The 20,658-nt window shown below is 43.8% G+C and overlaps 1 protein-coding gene across 1 annotated transcript in view; it reads left to right on the forward strand.

Moving 5' to 3' along the window:
- Nucleotides 1–20,658, forward strand: part of CNTNAP2 (contactin associated protein 2) — a 1,969,961-nt gene that overhangs the window by 1,697,977 nt on the left and 251,326 nt on the right. The window contains exon 16 of the mRNA XM_060633381.3: nt 18,428–18,598. Within this exon, the coding sequence (XP_060489364.1) occupies nt 18,428–18,598 (171 nt within the window). The remainder of the gene's footprint in view (nt 1–18,427; nt 18,599–20,658) is intronic.

Consider the following 20,658-nt stretch of genomic DNA (forward strand, 5'->3'; position numbering starts at 1 on the left):
ATTCCTTGTCAGACTGTCCCTGTGTCCTCAGCACGAAGCCTCTGGTCTGGCTGTACCAGGAACAGGAATGAATGTCATGTTCATCCTTCACAAACTTCAAAATAGCAGTAGTTCAAAACTAGCCAGGCTTCTAATAAGCAATTGGAGAGGTACCTAGACTCCAGAACTAGAACTATGTTTCCAAAGCACCTGTAGAAAAGATCACCTGCATCAGAAGCAGCAGGGGTGCTCATTAAAAGGGCAGATTCCAGGGCGCCTGGGTGGCTCAGTCGGTTAAGCGTCCCACTCTTGATTTCGGCTCAGATTATGATCTCACGGTTCATGAGTTCAAGCCCCGCATCAGGCTCTGCACTGACAGTAAGGAGCCTGACTGGGATTCTCTCTCTTTCCCTGTCCCCTGCTCACACACACACACACACACACACACACACTCTCTCTCTCTCTCTGTCTCTGTCTCTCTCTCTCTCTCTCTCTCTCTGAAAATAAATAAATAAATTTTAAAAAGGGCAGATTCCACATAACCGGGATGATGGCTCAGAAATCCGCATTTTTAGCAAGCCCTGCACATTATTCTAATGCACAATAAAGTTTGTGAGCCATTGATTGTAAAAGAACAGAAAATCAGTTTGAAACACCCAACAAAGAGCTCCACCTGGGAAAGGTAATCAGAAGGGAATACATTTTACTCATAGGAGATAATCCTTAACAGAATTATGAGACTTTGTGAGAATTAATTGTGTCTAGTATCTCACTTTTCCAAATTATTTGTGTGAATATTTTCTCCCTCCCTGCTCTGTGTTTTCTGATTAATACATGGTGGAATGCTTTATAGTTTTTCCAGCATGAGAAATAGAGCAGGATGAAAATTTCCCATGCATTTTCTTCAAAGAAAAGCATTTTGGACTTCAGTGTTAAAAGGAAAAGTCATGAAATATTTTAATTTTTTTTCGTGGCTGGTGAGTTGTGTTCACCCTGTTCCTTTTATTAAGCACTTTTCAATGAATACTTCCTTTCTCTCAAGGTAAAAACTGGCTTTTTTTCTGCTGAAAAGCATCATTGTCAAAATTCATTGTCACATTTACACTTTAGAAATTATTACCTGGTTCTCGTTAGTGGAGAAAATTAGAATAGTTTATGTTCCACTGTGTTATCCTAACCTCGTCCCCTTGTTTGTCAAGATTCTTAAGCTGGACATTATTCTGCGTGTATGTGTGTGTGCTTGCAGTAAAACATAGATCATGACTGAAAGGCAACTACTAGAGAATTATTACAAGTATAAATATTGACCATGGATATTGAAATGTTTATCCCCACCCTATGTTGATACTTGAAGTCATACCATTAGAAATTAATTAGTTTGGATCTTAAAGGCATTTCAATCTTCAGGAACCTCTTATTAAAATAATAATTAAAAAACAGGGGTGAATAATCATGAAGGGCTTATCAGCCACCACACGATGAAGGTTTGGTTGATTAATAACTGAAAGCAGGATTGGGAAAGATGAAGCTAGAGACACATCAGGGAGATGGGGACTAGGAGAGACAAAAGAAACTGCCATCAAATGTCACCTTGCTCATTCCCAGTCTCTCAAATGGGGCAATTCTCCCCCTTTCAACAAGAGCCTGTGCTGTGAAAGCAAGGAAAACTTTAAAAGACTTGTCCTCATTAAGTTTTGGGACAGAAACCTTACCAAATGAGTAAATTCCTGGGGAAGATCAAGATCTTAGAGCCCCTTAATAGGACTAAAATAATCATTAGCCGACCGGAGAGAAGAGGACAGCCTCTCAGCCCGAGGAAGAGGTATTGGGTGAGTCTGGCCCAGCACCGACCCTGCTTTCTTATACAGCTGCTTGGAAATACAGATCTGGAGAAGGGGGCTTCTCCCAGCCAAGTTCATGCTCCGGGATATGGGAATAGGGTTGCAAACTAAAGATTAATTGTGCAACACGACAGATGTCTTTGTGAGGTATTACAGCACACACTTCAGTTCATACGGGGAAACATGGACCCTTCACACTTGGTCTGACCTGATGTTCAGCCAGCCAGGCCCATTTTCAGACCACTTCTCTAGGGGTATAGGACGTTAGGAAGTTGAACCATCCCAGCCAATTTAAACAACTGGTCTCTTTCACGTGAGCATTCCACCTCAGTGCTCCGGATCATCTCTGCCTGTGTCACATGCAACCAGAAAATGCGTAGCTCAAGTCAATTCAATGTCTTTTGGGGGAAAAAAAAATGCACAAGTGCTTTGACAAGACATACAAAGAATTAATTTTAAAAGTATCTTGAGTAAAAGTATCTTTAGTAAATCTCATAGGAGATTTTTTTAAACCTCTCTTTCCAAACAACTTCAGCAAATACTACTGAGTCACATCCCTAATGTAATAACAAGGCTTGATTTGGTCAAGCAGCGACTCTTGTCTCCATATGGAGAATGAGCTTTTGAAGCCTTCCTCCTTCCTCCTCGGTGCGGCTCCGTGACCCACAGCTCCCCCACTGGTGGACCCAAGGTGGTGCATCTCAGTCATTCAACAGCGTCTCCTGAGCACCTGCTGTGTGCCAAGCAAGGTCTGGGTGCCAGAAACACAAGAAAGGGCAAAGCAAGCGAAACACTTGTGTGCATGGACCTCATATCCTAGTTCAGGAAAGACAGTCAATAAATAGGTAAACTTAATATATAGATAGGAATGTAACATAATGACACATGCTCTAAAAGCAAAACCAGTGGGCAATGGCTAAGGATAACTTGAGGCTGGATTTTCCATTTGTTCGAGAAGGTATCACTGACTCTGAGGAGGTGACTGAATTCTGAGTGATAAGAAGAGCCAATCCTGCTGGAATCTGCGGGAAGCATTCCAGGAAGAAGAAACCGATCCTGAGACTGGAGCAAGCTTGATACCTTGAAGAACAGAAAGAAGGCTGGCGTGGCTTCTGAGCAAAGGATCGAGCGGAACAGGGTGGTATCAGAGACAGAGGCAAAATTATGAGGGCCCCAGATTCTGGATCTTTTATGAAGTCTAGGGCTATGCATGACGTACAGGAGCTTCTCAGAAGAGACACGAGGCGGAACACGGTGGTCTTCTCCCCAGGGTGCCCGGACTTTACGGGAGAGTCTCCTCTAGCTTTCCTTCGGCTGAAATTTGAAGACAAAGGATACAGTCGCATCTCTAGGCTCCCTTTAGATGCCAAGAAAGCCCAGCATAAAAATCATACAGGGCTGTTTGGAGGGCTAATACTTTGTAGGAAAAACCGAGGGCTGGGGATGGGGAGTGAAAGGGAATTACTCTATTTAAAAAAAAAAATGCAGCATTTCTTCTGGAGCACTTGTATTGAAGCCACAGGACCTGGGTACAAAGTGAAACTCTAAGTGTTCACATCACAATTTCTGTACCTCGGTTTCCTCACATGAAAAATGGAGATAATACCAGAATTTCAAGTGATGTTGTGAAGATTAATTGGGGGGGGGGGGGGAAATGCCTGAATTAAAACATTGCTCGGAACGTGGCGGGATAGATTTTATTAGCTGCTGTTAATAACTATTAATAATTCCATGAAGTTAACTATTCACAAATACTAGTAACTCTCTCAAGTCCGGTGTCTTAACAGAGTAAGGCTTGGTGAAGAAAAGCGTGCTCATGGCCAGTGGGAATTCATCAGAAGAAAGTTTTACAGCATCGCTGTTAACGGTTAGTTGATTCGTTCGTTGTGGTGGTTTATAGTTCAGGAATGCCTCAGCGGCATGGGGGCCTTACATGTGAATCGTAGGGCCGCAGAAACCCTCTTCTTTCTCAGGATGAGAGAGAATGTCGCTTTTGCCCACTGTGGCTATGCTATCGCTATAGGGTGGGACCCGGAAACCTGTCACCCAGGGCCAAAGCTGAGGCCTCCTGTGCAACGCCGTGATCTGCTTGGTCCCAATACGGACTTCCTTTTCAAAACAAGTGTCTGATGACCACAGGTAGTAAAAAAAACCTGATCTTTATTTGTAACTCACAAGGAGCATCGAGGCCATTCGATTCCCAGCACACAACACGTTCAGATTCGCTTTCACGCTGCTCCTGCTCCGTGTTTCTCCATCATGTTCCACTCGTGTTGGACCCCATCCCAAGTTCTTCCCGAAAACTCTTTCCTGCAGCATTCATGGACTCTTGTCTCTGCTTCTGCTTCCTCTTCCCTTTCATTCTGTACACATAAATACACACACACAGACACACACGCACACAACCTGGGTCCTTCCTTGTACAAATCTCCCACCCATTACCATCCACAAAGGTAACTAGTATTAAAGTTTGATGTCAATCCTTCTAGACTTTTATCTTTTACTCTGTGCTTCAATGAACACACACACACACACACACACACACACACACGAGTGTGTGTGTATACATGTGTAGATGTATCAGACACATGTACAACATGCACATATACTTTTTAACAACATGGAGACATCGTATGGATTTTATTCTGAAAATTGTGTGTCACTCAACAATGTACAATTGACGATCTGCATAGACCCGTCTTACTGTTCATGCTACATTGTATTATATTTGTTTAATATACCATAACAGATTTACACATGGTGGTTGTTTTTTATAGTTTTTTTGTTTTGTTTTGTTTTGTTTTTGCTACTAGAAGCTCTTTAAAATTTTACAAACCACCAAAGCCCCAAACTGTAAAGGTGTGTGCACAGTGTTCAACTCGAGGTGGAGGGTAGAAGATTAAGGAGAAAGTCAAGTGGATTGAAATCAGCAATAAAGCGACCATTCTCCAATACTAAATGTACTTGAAATTTATTCCCCTGCATCTGTAGGTAAATGTCCTTCTGTTCTTGAAACAATAAATCCCCATAAACTTCCCATAAAGTTTTGCAGAGGTGAAATGTGGGATTGGTTCCATCAGAATCCATTCAGAGCTTTGTTTGTGCACCTTCTGATCTGAATTTTAAAGCCCCTGTTTTTCCTCGGAGCCCCTGAGACTGAGAAAAGGTCAGAATGCAACATGTTTCAAAGCCGCTGTGCTCCGGGTGGCCACCAGCCTGCTGGAAATAATTGCTTTCAAAACCCAGATTGTGGCACCATCTACTCAGTTGCAAATTAGCATAACCTACGGCACCATGCAGTGGTGATGACAACTGTTAGTGTAACTTTTTGTTCTATTCTCAATTCACTTTTAGAAATATTGAGATGCCCAAACACCTCCATTCCGGACAGGCTGTCTTTGTTTTCAGTAACCTCAGAGACAACACTGAGCCCCAGACCTCTATTTTACAACTTGAAATTTTATTTTATTTTTTTAATGTTTACCTTTTTTGAGAGAGAGAAAGAGAAGGAGTCGGGGAGAAGCAGAGAGAGACGGGGACAGAGGATCCCAAGCGGGCTCTGCACTGACAGCTGAGGGCCCGATGCAGGGGCTTGAACTCCTGAACCATGAGATCATGACCTGAGTCGAAATCAGATGCTCAACCCGCTGAGCCATGCAGGTGCCCTTACAACTTGAAGTTTTTTTTAATTTTTTTTTTACACTTACTCATTTTTGAAAGACAGAGAGAGACAGAGCGTGAGCAGGGGAGGGGCAGAGAGAGAGGGAGACACAGAATCCGAAGCGGGCTCCAGGCTCCGAGCTGTCAGCACAGAGCCCGACGCGGGGCTCAAACTCACAAACCGCGAGATCATGACCTGAGCCAAAGTCGGACGCTCAACCGACTGAGCCACCCAGACGCCCCTACAATTTGAAATTTTGAAGTGGAAGATACTAAGTCCAATCATAAAGTGACACATCACACTGAATTTCACTGTAATAATCTATTCGATATTTCCTTCTCCGGTGTGTACCCCCCCAGTATGTTCAATAAACATGCAATGAGGCCCTGGTGTCTGGGGTTGTGGCCTTGCGACTTCATTCGGTGCAAACCTCTCCCGTGGCCCCGCAGCCCCTCTGAGCAGCTTCTGGGGAAATCGCTCCCCACTCCAGGCATCTCAGCAGTCCGTCCCTGCTCCCGTGGTCTGTCCTGCCTTCCTACTAATTCCCAGATTCCTCTGAAGCAAAACTATTCGAAATCAACATAGTGGACGCGCTCACTTTATTATTCGTCGTGATCAATGTGACACGACGTAATAAAATTCCCGCTGGCCTCGCACCGTCTCAGACACCAAAGGGTGTCCTTTGCAATCCACTTGAATCCCATTTCACAATCCTTACCCCCGGAGGCGGCCACAACCGAAGCTGTGTCTCTGCACCGAGCCTTGCCCCATGGAGACGACAAAGGATCACAATGGCAAGTGCAGTCGTGCCTTCGAGTGTGTTCCTTTTATCCTTAAAAGTCTGAACATCTATTCCGGCTTTGCTGCATTATTTATTTTTACTTCGGAAATTATTTTCACTTAGCCACTAAGTGGAATTTGTTTTCAGGCTCGCTTTCCGCTGTGTTCCCTTCTTCTCGAGTATTTATGAGTTTGTTAGGAGACGGCAGCCCGTTCTATATAAATCCAGGCCGTCTCTCACACCCTTGCACGCACAAAAATCTGTCATTTTTCTAGGAGTATTAATAAATATAGGCCAGAAGAGGGCTTTTCGCCCTTTTATAGTGCTTTGGTGTTTCAAAGTGCTTCTGGATGGCGCTGTGTCTTTACATCATTAGGACAACCCTGTGACAAAGGAACTACTTTTTCTAACTTACAAACAAAGAAACTGAGGTTCTAAAAGCTTGCATTTTTCCACTTCCTCTTTGCATCATGGGTTGTCTTCCCTCTTTACTAATCCCGCTCCTGGAGAGGGGGAGGGCAGGGAGGGGGGTGGAGGGGGGGGACCGTGTTAGTTTTCAGTAGGAAAACGACAGTATCTATGAATAGGTGGTGCGAATCTTTTTATTTCCTGTAATGAAAACAGCACCAAAAGGAAACTTTGATTTGTGTAACATAATTGTGTGACTCATATCAATCCATTACTCTGCCGTGTAGAGCAGTTTCCAATGTTCGCATCCACCATTCTGCCGAAATGGGAGGCTTTTTCCACATTTCACTCACCTAATGGATTTTATATAAAATCTGTTTTTCTATGGATGTAGGGCTCTGGGGGGTTTGTAGTCTATCAAGAGTTAAGGGCTGCCTCACGTTACAGCGTTCCCTCTCTGCACAGTGGCTGAGCGTGGCTAAATACATCGCAGTCTTTTACATTTGTGCCGTGACCATTCTTCACCGCAACAGGGCAGATGATGAAATGGGAGCTTAATGGTATTAGGGCAGGAATTACAATCGTAGGAAGAGAGAAAACGATAAGAGGTCGGAGATACCAAAGGGACACATTGTAAAGACAGAAGCGACACCCACGGGGCTGGCCCTCAGAACCATCGTCAACCACCATGAGTACCTGCTGAGGACCCCGTGGTTTTGAAGAGGGCCCGCATGTCAGATCTCTAAGAAGGGAACTGTTAAATGGGCCCAAAAGGCCAAGTAAAAAATGCCAATCCGCATGGCCTTCCACCCAGCTAAATAACTCTTTTATTCAGAAACTTGAGAAGGAGGTCTCCATAGATGGTCAAGGAGTGGTGAGAGCTGGGAGTGGGACTATCAATGGTTCAGATCTTTTTTAAGAACACTTAAAGAACACTTTAGAACACTTAAAGAACACTTTTTTAAGAACACATTGAACACCCACCTCCGTGGCAGGCTAAAGATTACAGGTAGGAAGAAATAGAAAATACAATCTCTGCTCTGTGAAGTTCCTAGCCTAGCAGAGGAGAGGAACGCATGAAAGTAATTATAGTAATACGGTAAGTTGAATGCAGAGATAGACACAAGATGTCATAGGAACACAGGGAAAGCGTGCCCTCAAGGAGGAGAAGGAATCAGGCCAGATGTAGCATGTGAGTGGGGAGGCCGGGGAAGGGGAAGTTGGAGAGAAGGATAATCCAGAAAGAGGAAAGCACGTGAAGAAAGGCATGGAGTCCATACACAACAATGGGGGTGGTGAGAAGTCATGGCATCTGTGTGCTGCTGAGCACACGTTCTCGGGAGAGAGGAGGCTGAAGAAGTGGGTCTACACCTAATACGCCGTGTCCAGGAGTTTGCAAGGTATTCCGCAGGCGTTTGGAACCATGAGAGGGAAACCATCAGCTGTGCATTTTGGAAAGCTCTCTCTGTTGGCTTTGTAGGGACTGGATTTAAAATTGAACAACCCTGGAGGTAGAGCCTAACGTCAATACGTCATCCAGGCGAGAGGTGATGGCCTGAGCCCTGGCAGTAGAAGGAATAGAAGCGGGGACATACCTGCAGAATATTTCGGAGGTGCGGTTCTCAGGCCTTGGGAGTCGATTGGGTATGGAGGAATGACTCCCCTGTTTCTGGCTTGAGCGGTAGAGTGGGAACAGCTCCAAGGGAGAATACTGCAGGTAGAGCGAATTTGGAAGAAATATATGTTCACTTGCAGTCATTTAGTGTTTGAAGTACTTGTAGGTCAAAGTAAAGCTGTCTAGTAAGAAACTCATATGTTAATGTTAAACTCATAGTAGCGATCTAACTGTATGCATAAATTTTGGAATCACTCATCTATGTGTGGTTAGTGCTTGAAATGGTGAAAGGGAGTGAAATCGCTCAGGAAAAGAAGGAAAAGCAGATTTATCCCTGGGCCTGACATGCAAGCATTTAAAAGTTACGCAGTTCCCCGAGTAGCCCTCCCATGGCCGTTCCTGTGTACTACGTTACTTGTTAAATATTTTTAACTTCAACCTGCATGTAGTGGATATAAATTTGTCCTCCAACCTCCAGATGCAACACTCTTATTTTTGCTAAAGCAGACAGATCTTCCCTCCGATCCTTTGCTCACCAAGATGTGAAACATCCAGGCTTGCTACTCCCTCCTGCTTTGGAATCGATCACACAGAAACCTTTAGAGTTTTACCCGACACACAAATTTGAATGAAGAGCACAGGGCACGGATATTTCCATTACACACTTAGTTATTCATTTCTCCACTTCTGGTTAATAATTTTTAACTTTGAATCCCATTATATTTAAGATGACAAGTAGGATGACTAATTAGGCATAACGAGTCACCACAATAAGGAAAGTTTGAGGGATCTAACACAGAGACCCTGGAGAGTTTTAGACCTGCTCCCCATCTCCAAATATCCAAAGTACATGGGGCACCTGGGTGGCTCATTGGTTAAGCGTCCTACTCCAGATCAGGTCATGATCTCGCTGTTCGTTGGTTCGAGCCCACGTTGAGTTCTGTGCTGACATCTCAGAGCCTAGAGCCTGCTTCAGATTCTGTGTCTCCCTCTCTCTCTTTCCCTTCCTTGCTTTCACTCTGCCTCTCAAAACTAAATAAAACATTAAAAACAATTTTTTAAATCTGAGTATACACAACTGTTTCCAGAACTCAAAATAAGATAAAATTACCTCCTTAGTAGGACTCTGTCCACGTGCACCATTGACACGAGTCAGGTGTGAGCTTCCACGACTGATGAATTTCATCACATAATCAGTTTCATCACATCCCCCCATTCTCTGGCTATTGGTCAGCTCACAGCAGCGCAGGAAACACCCTCAGCATCATGACCTCTAGGGTTTTATTATCATATTGTTCTCTGTGGGACCCTGTCCCCATTCTTTCCCAAAGAAACCAAATGGCAAAGAGACACAGGGTGAAAAATTTACATTGTTGACCCCCAAGCCCTGTGGGTTGTTAACAATGGAAAAAGTTTGCTGGTGGGGGTGAAACTTGACAAGTTAGTAACGTTCTACCTCCAAGCCCTTCATTTTGAGGTTGGGCTTGCCCTATAAAATCAGGCAGGGAGCTGAACAAAGCTACTTTTACCTTTCCAGAATGCACAAAATGGTTTAATTAAGGAAGTCCTTTTTTTCTACCCATAAGGACACCTCTACAAATAGACTCAAATCTACATGCAAATGAAGCCATCTGGCTTATTGTTGTCAATAGCACCCAGCCCACGGTAAACAATAGAAGGCTCACTGCGTAACTCAAATACCCACATCTCTAACCTTGGGGTCACTGAAAATTTTCAGAGTAATTAGACTCAACGCTAGTATTCACATTGGAGAGTGCTTGCCACTTCAAGCACAAGCAATAGCTGTGTTTCTTGGTGCGGTCCCAGTACGGGGCCACTGGATGGCTCTGAGGAAATTGCTGGACCTGGGAGCCAGTGGCATCCAGCCACACCCGCAGCCATGGCCTCACCAAACCACAGCCACGGCCGTAGAGCCCACGTGCAATCTTCTCCCTGTCTGCCAGAAGCCAAGTCTTCCAGCCACTTCCTGGTTACCTGCCCTCTCAGAGGGGAGGGATCTCTGCTGTACCTTCATTCTAATGAGAGGCTCTACGGTGTGTGGGTAACTCTGCTTTCTTGGGTGCCCGCCACTGCTTTGTTCGTCAGATTTTTATTCAGCGGCTGCTCTACAAAACCATATGTCACATCGCCAGGGCTCAAGGTGACTCCCATGTGTGTGTCCTGAAGGAATTTTTTTTTTAATTCCTGAGGAGATTAAGCAGCGGAGAGGGCACAGGTTTGAAAGCCAGTGAGCAGGGAGCAGAAGGGTGAGAGGCGAACAGGACAGATGGCGGACGGGGGTATGAGTCTGAGATGAGTCGACTGGCTGCAGAAGTCAGAATTGGTTATGTCAGTTTAGCTAGGGGTGGTTGGCTGCTCCCCCTTAAAGAATTCACCCGCGGGGTAGGGAAGGCTCAGGAGGGGCCTCAGGGCTTGCTGGCCTGCTGTTTAAGGAAAGGAAGCTCCTTTCCCATCCTCCCCCAGGACCATAGGTGACACCAAAGCCATCAGTCATAATGGTTAATGTCCTTTTGGAAGTAGCAATGGCAGTAGTAACATGTGTTGAACACTTACGTTGTGCTCAGCCCTCTGCTAAATGCATTTCGTGGATTATCTTCTGTGATTCTCAACACCCATTAAGAGAGGTGCCATTGTTAATTCCATTGTATGCATAAGGAAAGTGAGATTGAGGGAGATCAAGAAACTTGTCCCAGTCACCCAGTGGGTGTGGGTGGTAAAGCCAGACCCTGACGCTGGAGCCTGCACGTGGAACAGGCCACGGCAACTTCACCAAGTGACAAGCCAGAGCAGCCCCCTGAGGTCGCTTATTGTCACCCCACCGTGCCCCTCCCCCAACTCCACATCCTCCAAATGCCCTGCTCCTGCTGCTACCACCGTCATAGGGGTGTCTCCAGTGTATCACATGTCCAGTTGCTTCCTTACTTGAGTCCAGACTGTTGACAGGCAGAGAAGAAGCGAACTCCAACAGGGTCTGGAACGGAGTCCATGGGAGGTCGGGTCCTGGTGAGGCTCACAGAGGACTGGTGAAGTCCGGGCAGCCTCAGTTAAACCCTCACTTCACTTTCTCCAACCCTGCCAGCAGCTCTCCTGTCCTACCCAACAGGAGCTAAGATGTGACGGAACCACTTATGAGCTAAGCAGTAAACTGGGGGAAACTCAGCAAGGCTGTTCTGATTCCTCTCAGTGTCCCTTTGTCTTTCGAGGTGAGGGTGATCCTTTCCTCAGGGAGAGGGGGGCACCTCACATAAGGGTCTGTGACCTGCTTCAGGGGAGGGCCAGAGAGTCCTTCCCGCACCAGCCATTTCTTACGTTCCCTTAGTTCAAAATATTCAATATGCTAAGGTGCTGTATTTGGGGGAGCATGCCCTGAACCCCATCAGTTACATACACGACACAGTAATCAGAGAGCATTAGCTTCCTCAATAGTGACACAGACAGCTCGAATATATTGACGAGATGCCTTTAGTAACTCCATGGCAGAATAATTTTCTGGAGTGTCTCAATTAGGTGTGGAAGCAGAATAAGGACTCTTCAGAAAAGCAAGGATTTAGAAAGTTGACCTCTTGCATTCCTTTTCTCAAAAAGCTACAGGAGAATGTGCCTGTGGAAATGAGGGTGTAGACCTAGAAAGAGGGATCGCCCAAAGTCATGGGGTCTTCTGATTTGGCCATTTAATAGTGAAGAGTAGCAGAAACATGGTCGGCAATAATAGCAAGAGACAGGTCCCAGGACCAGAGCCGGGTGTCAACCCTCAGAAGAGCCAGTGGGCCTGACAACAGGAAGTCAGAGGCTGTAGGGGACCTCTGAGGGACAAAAAGGGGGCTGCTAGATCACCCGATGTGTGTGATGTTGGGAACACATGTGGGAAGAGTTTTACAGGTGTGTTGAGTTATTGGAGAGAATTTATGACAGGTACAGAGAAAACTAAGCCAATGGAAAAAGAGGTAATTACTGATTCCAGAGGAACAAAAGAAATTATACAAATAAAAGAAACTATAATTATATTTTACTAGTCGGCTCATCAGTGAATAACCCAGAGCCCTAAAAATGTAAATATTGAATTTCAGTGGAACCCAAAATCTGTGAGTTGCTAGTTTGGGAGAATCTGGAGAAAGGGAATAGGCAGGCAGGCTTCTAAAAATGCTCAGTCTTTATCTTGCATCTGGGGAAGGTCAATCAAGTATATCTAAAATGCATAAATTGGGGCGCCTGGGTGGCTCGGTCAGTTAAGCCTCTGACTTCGGCTCAGGTCATGATCTCACAGTCCATGAGTTCGAGCCCCGCGTCAGGCTCTGTGCTGACCGCTCAGAGCCTGGAGCCTGTTTCAGATTCTGTGTCTCCCTGTCTCTGACCCTCCCCCATTCATGCTCTGTCTCTCTCTGTCTCAAAAATAAATAAACGTTAAAAAATATTTAAAAAAATACTTAAAATGCATAAATTAATAAATATCAACACATGCATACTTTAGAAACACAGGGATATAACTGAAAGAGTTAAGTGTAGGAGTTGTTGCTAAGAAATTGGGCTGGGATGGGGGTGGAGCAGGGAGTTGCATTTTCCTTTATCCCTTGTAGCACCCTGGATTGTTAAAACTATGTATCTGTACCCCGAGGTCGGAAATTAAAACTAGGCTTGGGACACCTGGATGGCTCAGTTGGCTAGGTGGCTGAATCTTGATTTCACCTCAGGTCATGATCTCATCATTCCTGAGATCAAGACCCACAGCAGCATTTTAAGTTGAAGTGCAGAGCCTGCTTGGGATTCTCTCTCTCTCTCTCTCTATCTGCCCCTCCCCTGCTCTGTCTCTCTCTCTCTCAAAATAAATAAATAAATAAACTTTAAAGACGAGAAATTAAACCTAGGCTTAAAACAAATTGCTGCTGTCGACCTAAAAAAAGGGGTAAATTGAGGTAAGCGCAAAACTGTCAAAAAGAGTTTATTTAGGAATAGCAGAAGAATTGCGATTTGGTACACACAGACTGTAGCAAGCTCCAGGCATCTGTTGAGGGTTTGGGGAAGGCTGTATTTATGCGCAGGGGATGGAGACAGGAGAGAGTTCAGTTAGATCTGTTAAAATAAAAAACAAACAGAGGCCAGCTTTGAAAATTCCCCAAGCAGAAAAAAACAGTCCAGTCAGACAAAAAAGAGCTCAATTCAGCTTATTTTTTCAGACCAACCCAACGTGGGTCATTTCTTGTTCATGCCTCTGGAAACCATAAGCAAAGTGCTCGCTTCGGCAGCACATATACTAAAATTGGAAACCATAAGCAAAAATTTCCCAAGATTGTTATGAGGTAACCCCTGACCAACTCCTTATCATTTAAGAAAATCCCAACATTATCAGATTTCTGTAAATGGACATTTATGGGAAATCAGCATGTGTGTCCTTATGTTTTATTTTCCTAAGAGCACGTGAGTGAGATTTTCTATTTTCTATCCTCCAGTTCCATTTTAAATTGAAGTTCTTTAACACTGCTCAGCAGAAAATATCCTTAGAAATTTTGAAGTCAGTATCCCATACCAAATAATCATTGGTGAGATTAAAGTAAATGGCTGTTAAAGAATTTGGATGAACAGGGTGCCTGTTGGCTCAGTTGGTTAAGCATCCAACTCTTGATTTCAGCTCAGATCGTGATCCCAGGGTTCCTGAAATCCAGCCCCACATGGGGCTCCTGCACTGATGGGGCAGAGCCTACTTGGGATTCTCTCTCCCTCTGCCTCCATCCCTCCCCCACTCGTGTTCTCTCTCTCTCTCTCTCTCTCTCTCTCTCTCTCTCTCTGTCTCTCTCTGTCTCAACATAAATAAAATAAACATTAAAAAGAAATCTTGGGGGCATCTGTGTGGCTGAGTCAATTGAGCATCCAACTTCGGCTCAGATCATGATCTAGCAGTCTGTGAGTTCAAGCCCTGCATTGGGCTCTGCATTTTCCAACCTTGCCTTCTTTTGCCTGTCCACACTACTGAGATACTACTCTTTGCCCTGCAATGAAATCTCTTATTTCCAACTTGGTATTCTCGTCCAGTGTCACTTGACCCTCTATAACACTGACCTTGACAGCAAGTACAAATGGCAGCAATTTCAGTAATCTTAAGGTTAGGAGACCATCATCCTTGCAAATTCATGGCATTGTTCAATGAGGTCTGTCTGTAGGAAAAAAACAGAAATTAAGACATAGGTAAGAACAGTTATGGTGTGCTAAGGATACAGTGTCCCGTTATCAGGAGGTGCTAAAGCAGCATTAATTTTTATTTATATTTAGTTAGTATCTTCAGTACTCAGGTTACCATAAAGTAGATCTTGCCCCATGAGGACATCGCATGTGGAGTGGAATTAGATAGAACTGAGAGGAGTGGCTATACAATTACCCACTGATTTAATAATTATTTATTGAGTGCTTACTATGTTCTGGAGCCAAAGGTTATAGAGACAAAATGGTTTTCTCCCAGCTTTCAAGGAGCTTATGGCCAGTTGGGAATAATGTAAACAATAATAATGCTCTAGGCTCTTTGCATCATGAAGCACAATGAGCACTAGGAAAAAAAAACAACTCATATTATTTTGTTGTAACCAAAAATCCCAGAGACTGGGCAACAGACTTATCAGAACATGCCTCACAGAAGTTCATCAGCGTCTGAAGCAGTGGCTCCCCACCTTTCTCATTGTCTACATTGCTCATTAACACTTTCATGCCCACATCCCCATAAACATATTTACTTACCAATTCTATCATGCACCACTATACTCATATATCATGTACATTATAAATATGACTGGGGGGCGCCTGGGTGGCTCAGTCAGTTGAGCATCTGACTTTGGCTGTGGTCATTATCTCACAGTTCATGGGTTCAAGCCCCACGTTGGGCTCTGTGCTGACAGCTCAGAGCCTGGAGCCTGCTTCAGATTCTCTGTCTCTGTCTCTGTCTCTGTCTCTCTCTCTCTCTCTGTACCTCCCCCACTCACACTCTGTATCTGTCTCTAAAAATGAATAAACGTTAAAAATGTTTAAGTATGACTAAAACAGATCTTTTAAAGGATGGGTTTTAAAAAATAAGTAGAATTTCTAATGACCTCTGCTTGTACCACATGGCTCTCCTTCAGCACCACCTGAGTGGACAGCTCCACTCTGACACAAGGCCCAGAAAGTCCTCAGTGTTGCTGGTCAAGAATCTGGACTTAGTTCATCCAGAGACTTGGGGCATACCACAAGTGACAACTCCAAAAGATATCGTGTGATAACCCAGACATTTCCGGAAGGATGACTGGTAACCACCGTTTGCACCAGGCTCAATTTCCCTGTGAATATGTCAATTCAAAAGGCCAAATTAGTTAGAAGTTGCTTAGTGAGCATAGAATTAGAACAAATGGAATTTTGGTCTGTGGGGACCTTTCATCAAGCTGGAATAACTGATTGAACTGCCCTTCTCCTCTCCAGGGATATTTCTGTCTGAATAACCAGCCCTGGACCTCAAATAAATACTGACATGTTTTACTTTTAGCTTTCCTTTTTCTAGAATCATTTCAGACAACTGCCCTTCTGTTAATACATCACCACCTCAGAAAATGGGAATGCACTTGATTGGAATGAAACTTTAAAATGTTAATTACATTCACATCCTGGGGATTTAGCCTAAAGAGACAGAATTGCTTTGCTTCAGGCTGAAGCATGGCTGAGGACTTTGATTCTTGGGGCCCCTCTGTTGTTATAGGGCTCTCACCCAGTTAGGATGAGCCAAATCCTGCTGACCCTGGGGATGGGGCTTCATTCCTTCTAGAACTCTCCTCGATGGGAGGGCTGCAACTTCTAGTTTGATTTAGGTTTTATCTTGTGAGACCTTCATTCTCAGTCCACTGGGAAAGGTAAGCCCCCGAAGTCCCCTCAGGAGATATTCAGCCACATCTTGGGCCAGGAAGAGAACTCAGCCCTCGGATGATAGCAACTTACACATGTATCATTCTAACCAATATCATACCATATTCTTCTTTCCCAAGAGGAAACTAGTCTATTTTTTTCTCCTGCTGAAAGCTTTGATATGGCAACTTAAAAAAAAAACCTCAAAACTGCACTAAGACTTTTGGGACCCCTTAAATAATAGATTCAATCCCCACCACTGTTTTACGTTAATAAAGACATTTACGAACATATTTTGTGCTGACTTGCTGGTTATAAGTTGCCATTCATTTATCTAGATGTCACTCTATCCTAGACATCTCTAAGAATGAAAACAAATAACATTGATTAAATGAGAGGTTATTTTAATATCTCATAATATAACAACATTATATATTTAATTTAAAATTATGGTTTATGTGGTGCCTGGGTGGCTTAGTCGGTTGAGCATCCAACTTCGGCTCAGGTCATGATCTCATGGCTTGTGGGTTCGAGCCCCACATCAGGCTCTCTGCTTTCAGTGTGGAACACACTTCAGATCCTCTGTCCCCCTCTCTTTCTGCACCTCCCCCACTCTCACTCTCTGTCTCTCAAAAATAAATAATAAGACACTTAAAAATAAAAAATAAAAAAATACAATAAAATTATGGTTTAAGTATAGCAGTGCCAACACAAAAATAGTTTTATTTAAAAATAGCAGTTGAACTTAATATTGCATATGTGCATAATTTGCATGAAAGAAAGAAAAAATGTAGTTTATAAAAACTATTAGAGGGAACTTGATTAATTGTGTTCTTCGAAGGAAAAATCAGTAAAAAATGAAAAAAAATCAGATGTTACAAGAAAATTTTCCACAATTTACTGACCTTGTAGGGTTTGAATTCAGCGATTCATGAATCAGGCAGCATCCGATCTAGCCGATAGAAAATATCTCTAGAGAACCATACAAAGCAAGTGACTTTTATAGACAGAGGTGAGCAGGAACAAGGAAGTTGCACTGGGAGTTTGCTGATTGGCTAAAGCAGAGTTACTTCCCTTATACGGAGTGAAAGGAGGGCTTAGAGCCACATCATGTAATTTGTGCTGAGCAGACAAAAGCCAATTGGTTGACTCGGGCTTTCCCTTTCTGGGAGAACAGGGTGTAGAAACTTTAAGTTTTGGGTTGCCGAAGTGAGGCTTAACATGAGTGACTCCATGTTGGGCCTAATCTGGTGATGTTAACATAAGTTTAGTACTAAAGGGAAAGGCTTCAGTAGCTATTTTAATGCATGCCCATGTATTTTTGTCCTTAGTTGTGATAGTAAACATACTCAGAAACGTGCACAATCAAAAGGAATTTCTCCCCTGCAGGTAAAGTCAAGAGTCAGCTCTTGGTTGTATTAAATTCTTGGTCCATCTGTTCTAATGGAATGTGCATCATAGAGTTTGGTGTTTTTATTATGTCCTGTGAACTGCTTTTCTCCTGGGGTCACTGGCTACTATCAAGCAATGAGGGAGTGGTGTACAACCATGTCTTTGCCATGAGTTCAAGGGTAGAGGCTAATGGAGAGCCCTCAGGTGGACTCAGCTCAGCACCCCACACCGTCCTCACCTGGAGTCCCCAGGAAGGAAGAGGTTGGCAGGGGGAGACACTCCCTTTATGGCAACTAGCCTCTGGAGGTTTGGAATGGGGACGATGGGGAAATGAATAGCCTGGTCTTCTTGCCTTTTCCTTGGCCCCCACCTCCCCCACAACTGTACTCAATGTCTGAGCAGGAGCTGGTTATTCAAAGACAAAGTTGGATGAGAAGTAAAAGCAGAACACCAAAGACCCCATTCCTATTGTATCCCTCTAGGTCTAACCCAGATGCTTCTTGCACCAAACCCAAGCCATCAGTACGTATGCACGAGTTCAAAACATCACCCCAACCCCCACCCGGTGGTGCCAGGATCTGCTCTGCATTTTTCCCTTTATTGGCATTTACCCCCTAGGGTCCCTCCAAGGCTGCTCTTGGTAGGAACCCTAGCTGTCAATCATAAGTACAACATGCTCTTATACACATGCATAGAACTTTCAGAAAGTTGAGAATAAGTCTGTGGGGATTTTGTGCCATGATGTTCAGCAGGATGAGAGGAGACAAGGGCTATTGCCAATGGAAATTTATTAAAACTTAAGAAATGGCTGTGTTTTCTATTACTCCTGTTGTCAAGATATACATTACTCTGGGTTTTTTTTTTTTTTCCTTCCACAGGGAATTATTGGAATGCTGCCTCTTTCCCAAACCCATCATCCTACCTGCACTTCTCCACTTTCCAAGGGGAGACCAGCGCTGACATTTCTTTCTACTTCAAAACATTAATCCCCCGGGGAGTGTTCCTTGAGAACTTGGGCAACACAGATTTCATCAAACTAGAACTGAAATGTGAGTATAAACTCTCTGTCAACTCGTGAATGGCCTCCTCTCTTGTCACTTCAGGCTAGTCCTAACACTGATTATGTAATCTGATTGAATCCAAACATCGGCGGTTTCCTTTGTTCCAGAGATGATGCTGGAAGGTAGCTACACAAACGTGGAGAAAGACCTTGGCCCCCTGCCCTTGGGTTGCTTCCCCAGGAAGCAGGGACACTAAGAGGTTCCCAAGCAATGCTACTCAAAGAAGAAGATGAGAGAATAAATTGCTCTGGTAACATGGGGCAAGAGTGCATATTCAAAGCTTCTGTATGTGTATGTTTCTTTTCCAAGGAGACAGGGTTTAGAGGAGACAGAGGATTGTGCAAAGTGACCAGGAGTAAAAAATAAGATACTGGGAGGGATAATACAATAAGGAAAAGAGGGATAATAAAAATGAAAATCTGTATGAGTTAAGAAAGTAGCGTAGAAACAGGATTGTGTCACACGAAGAAACTGAGTTGGAAGCTTTCTAGCAGAGGCCTCAAACCCACACACCCTCCAGAGGTTTCAGTTCTGAGTTTATTTAGCTAAAGGTACAAAAACGAACCTCAGCAGAGTGACAGCAGATACTGCCTAGCTCAGCCCAGCTTGCCATGGATCCCAAAGACCCTCACCAGATCATGTGGTCTGGGGAATGCCATCTGTAGAAGATAGGGGTTCGCTGGATATGAGAAGGTCAGTTCTCATTATTCCAAGGCCCTATTATCCTTGGGGCAGAAATTCAGCTTCCGGAATCTACAGCCCACAAACTTCCAGGTTGGGGGAATATTGACACATGCCAAGCTCCCTTGGCCAATCAGACCAAAAAAGTATCAGCACAGATGACAGACGTGACCAGAACGGGTACACAAACCCATTCCCCAGAAATATCTGATGGAACATTTCTTCTCTCTTTCTGTAGTTATAATTATGCAATATGGTCTTTTAAAAAGAGAATCTCAGGCAACATTTTTCTCCCATAATCCTATGGGATTCTTTTTGTAAAATAGTGGACTGTGATCAGCAGACTTGGGAGTTCATATTCTCAGCTCGAAATCCAAGTCCTTGGATAAATTGCTTAATCTCTTCAAATCCCAATTTCCCGATCTGTAAAATGGGGGTGGTGATTTGTGGGGCCATTATGATAATAGAATATAGATACTCATGAAGCATTTCCTTCAGCTTCTAGAAGGTGTCAATATTGTATTCCTCAGGATGTTCATTATAAATCTAGTCTGAGCCAGATCTCATTGAAAGGGAAGACTGAGAATATTCTAGCCTTGGAATTAAAAAGTACACAAATAGTCAGGGGCACCTGGCTGGCTCGGTCGGTAGAGCATGCAACTCTTGATCTTAGGGTTGTAGGTTTGAGCCCCACGTTGGGTGTAGAGATAACTTAAAATAAAATATTTGAAAAAAAGTAAATGATCATCCTCTCTTTAGAATTATTTTAAAGGGATTTTTCACTTTGCACAGTGAAAATTAATGGGATCAAACTATTTTCTGACTTCCACATCAGTAGGATTGTATTTTAGAAATACCTCATGGCAAAGAAAAAAATTGACAATCCCTACTTGAGTAATTCTGTCTGCTTCTGTAAGATGACTTAGATTTACCTCGTCCTTATTTTGTATCCCCATGTTTTATAAGCCTGTGCCCGGGTTGAAAAGAAGACAAGACCAAGTATAGACAGATCAAATGTTTCTATTTAGCACCTGCATAGTAGAATCTCAATTATTTCTGATGATGAAAAATCTGCAGATATATTCTCTAAGTTGCCCCAGTCTTTCCACAGTATGCAGACACTCTGTGGCAGGGGGTGAATTCTAGCCTCGTTTTGCCATAGAATTCTTTTTGTCCTAGTGTTTCCTTGCAGTGAAGAAGGGTGGGGACATTCAGACTAGAGGCTGGCCTCTGCTGAGAGTCCTCTGGAGCTTCTAGCAGTTACTAAGGGTGGAAGTAAGATCCCTCAGTGGCAGAGATATCCAATGCCCATCACTATAGAGCATCTCCATTGAGGTGCAAAGGAATCTACGGGAGAAAAAAGGCAG

This window comes from Panthera onca, chromosome A2 (assembly GCF_046562875.1).
Source record: "Panthera onca isolate mPanOnc1 chromosome A2, mPanOnc1 haplotype 2, whole genome shotgun sequence".
NCBI lineage: Eukaryota > Metazoa > Chordata > Mammalia > Carnivora > Felidae > Panthera > Panthera onca.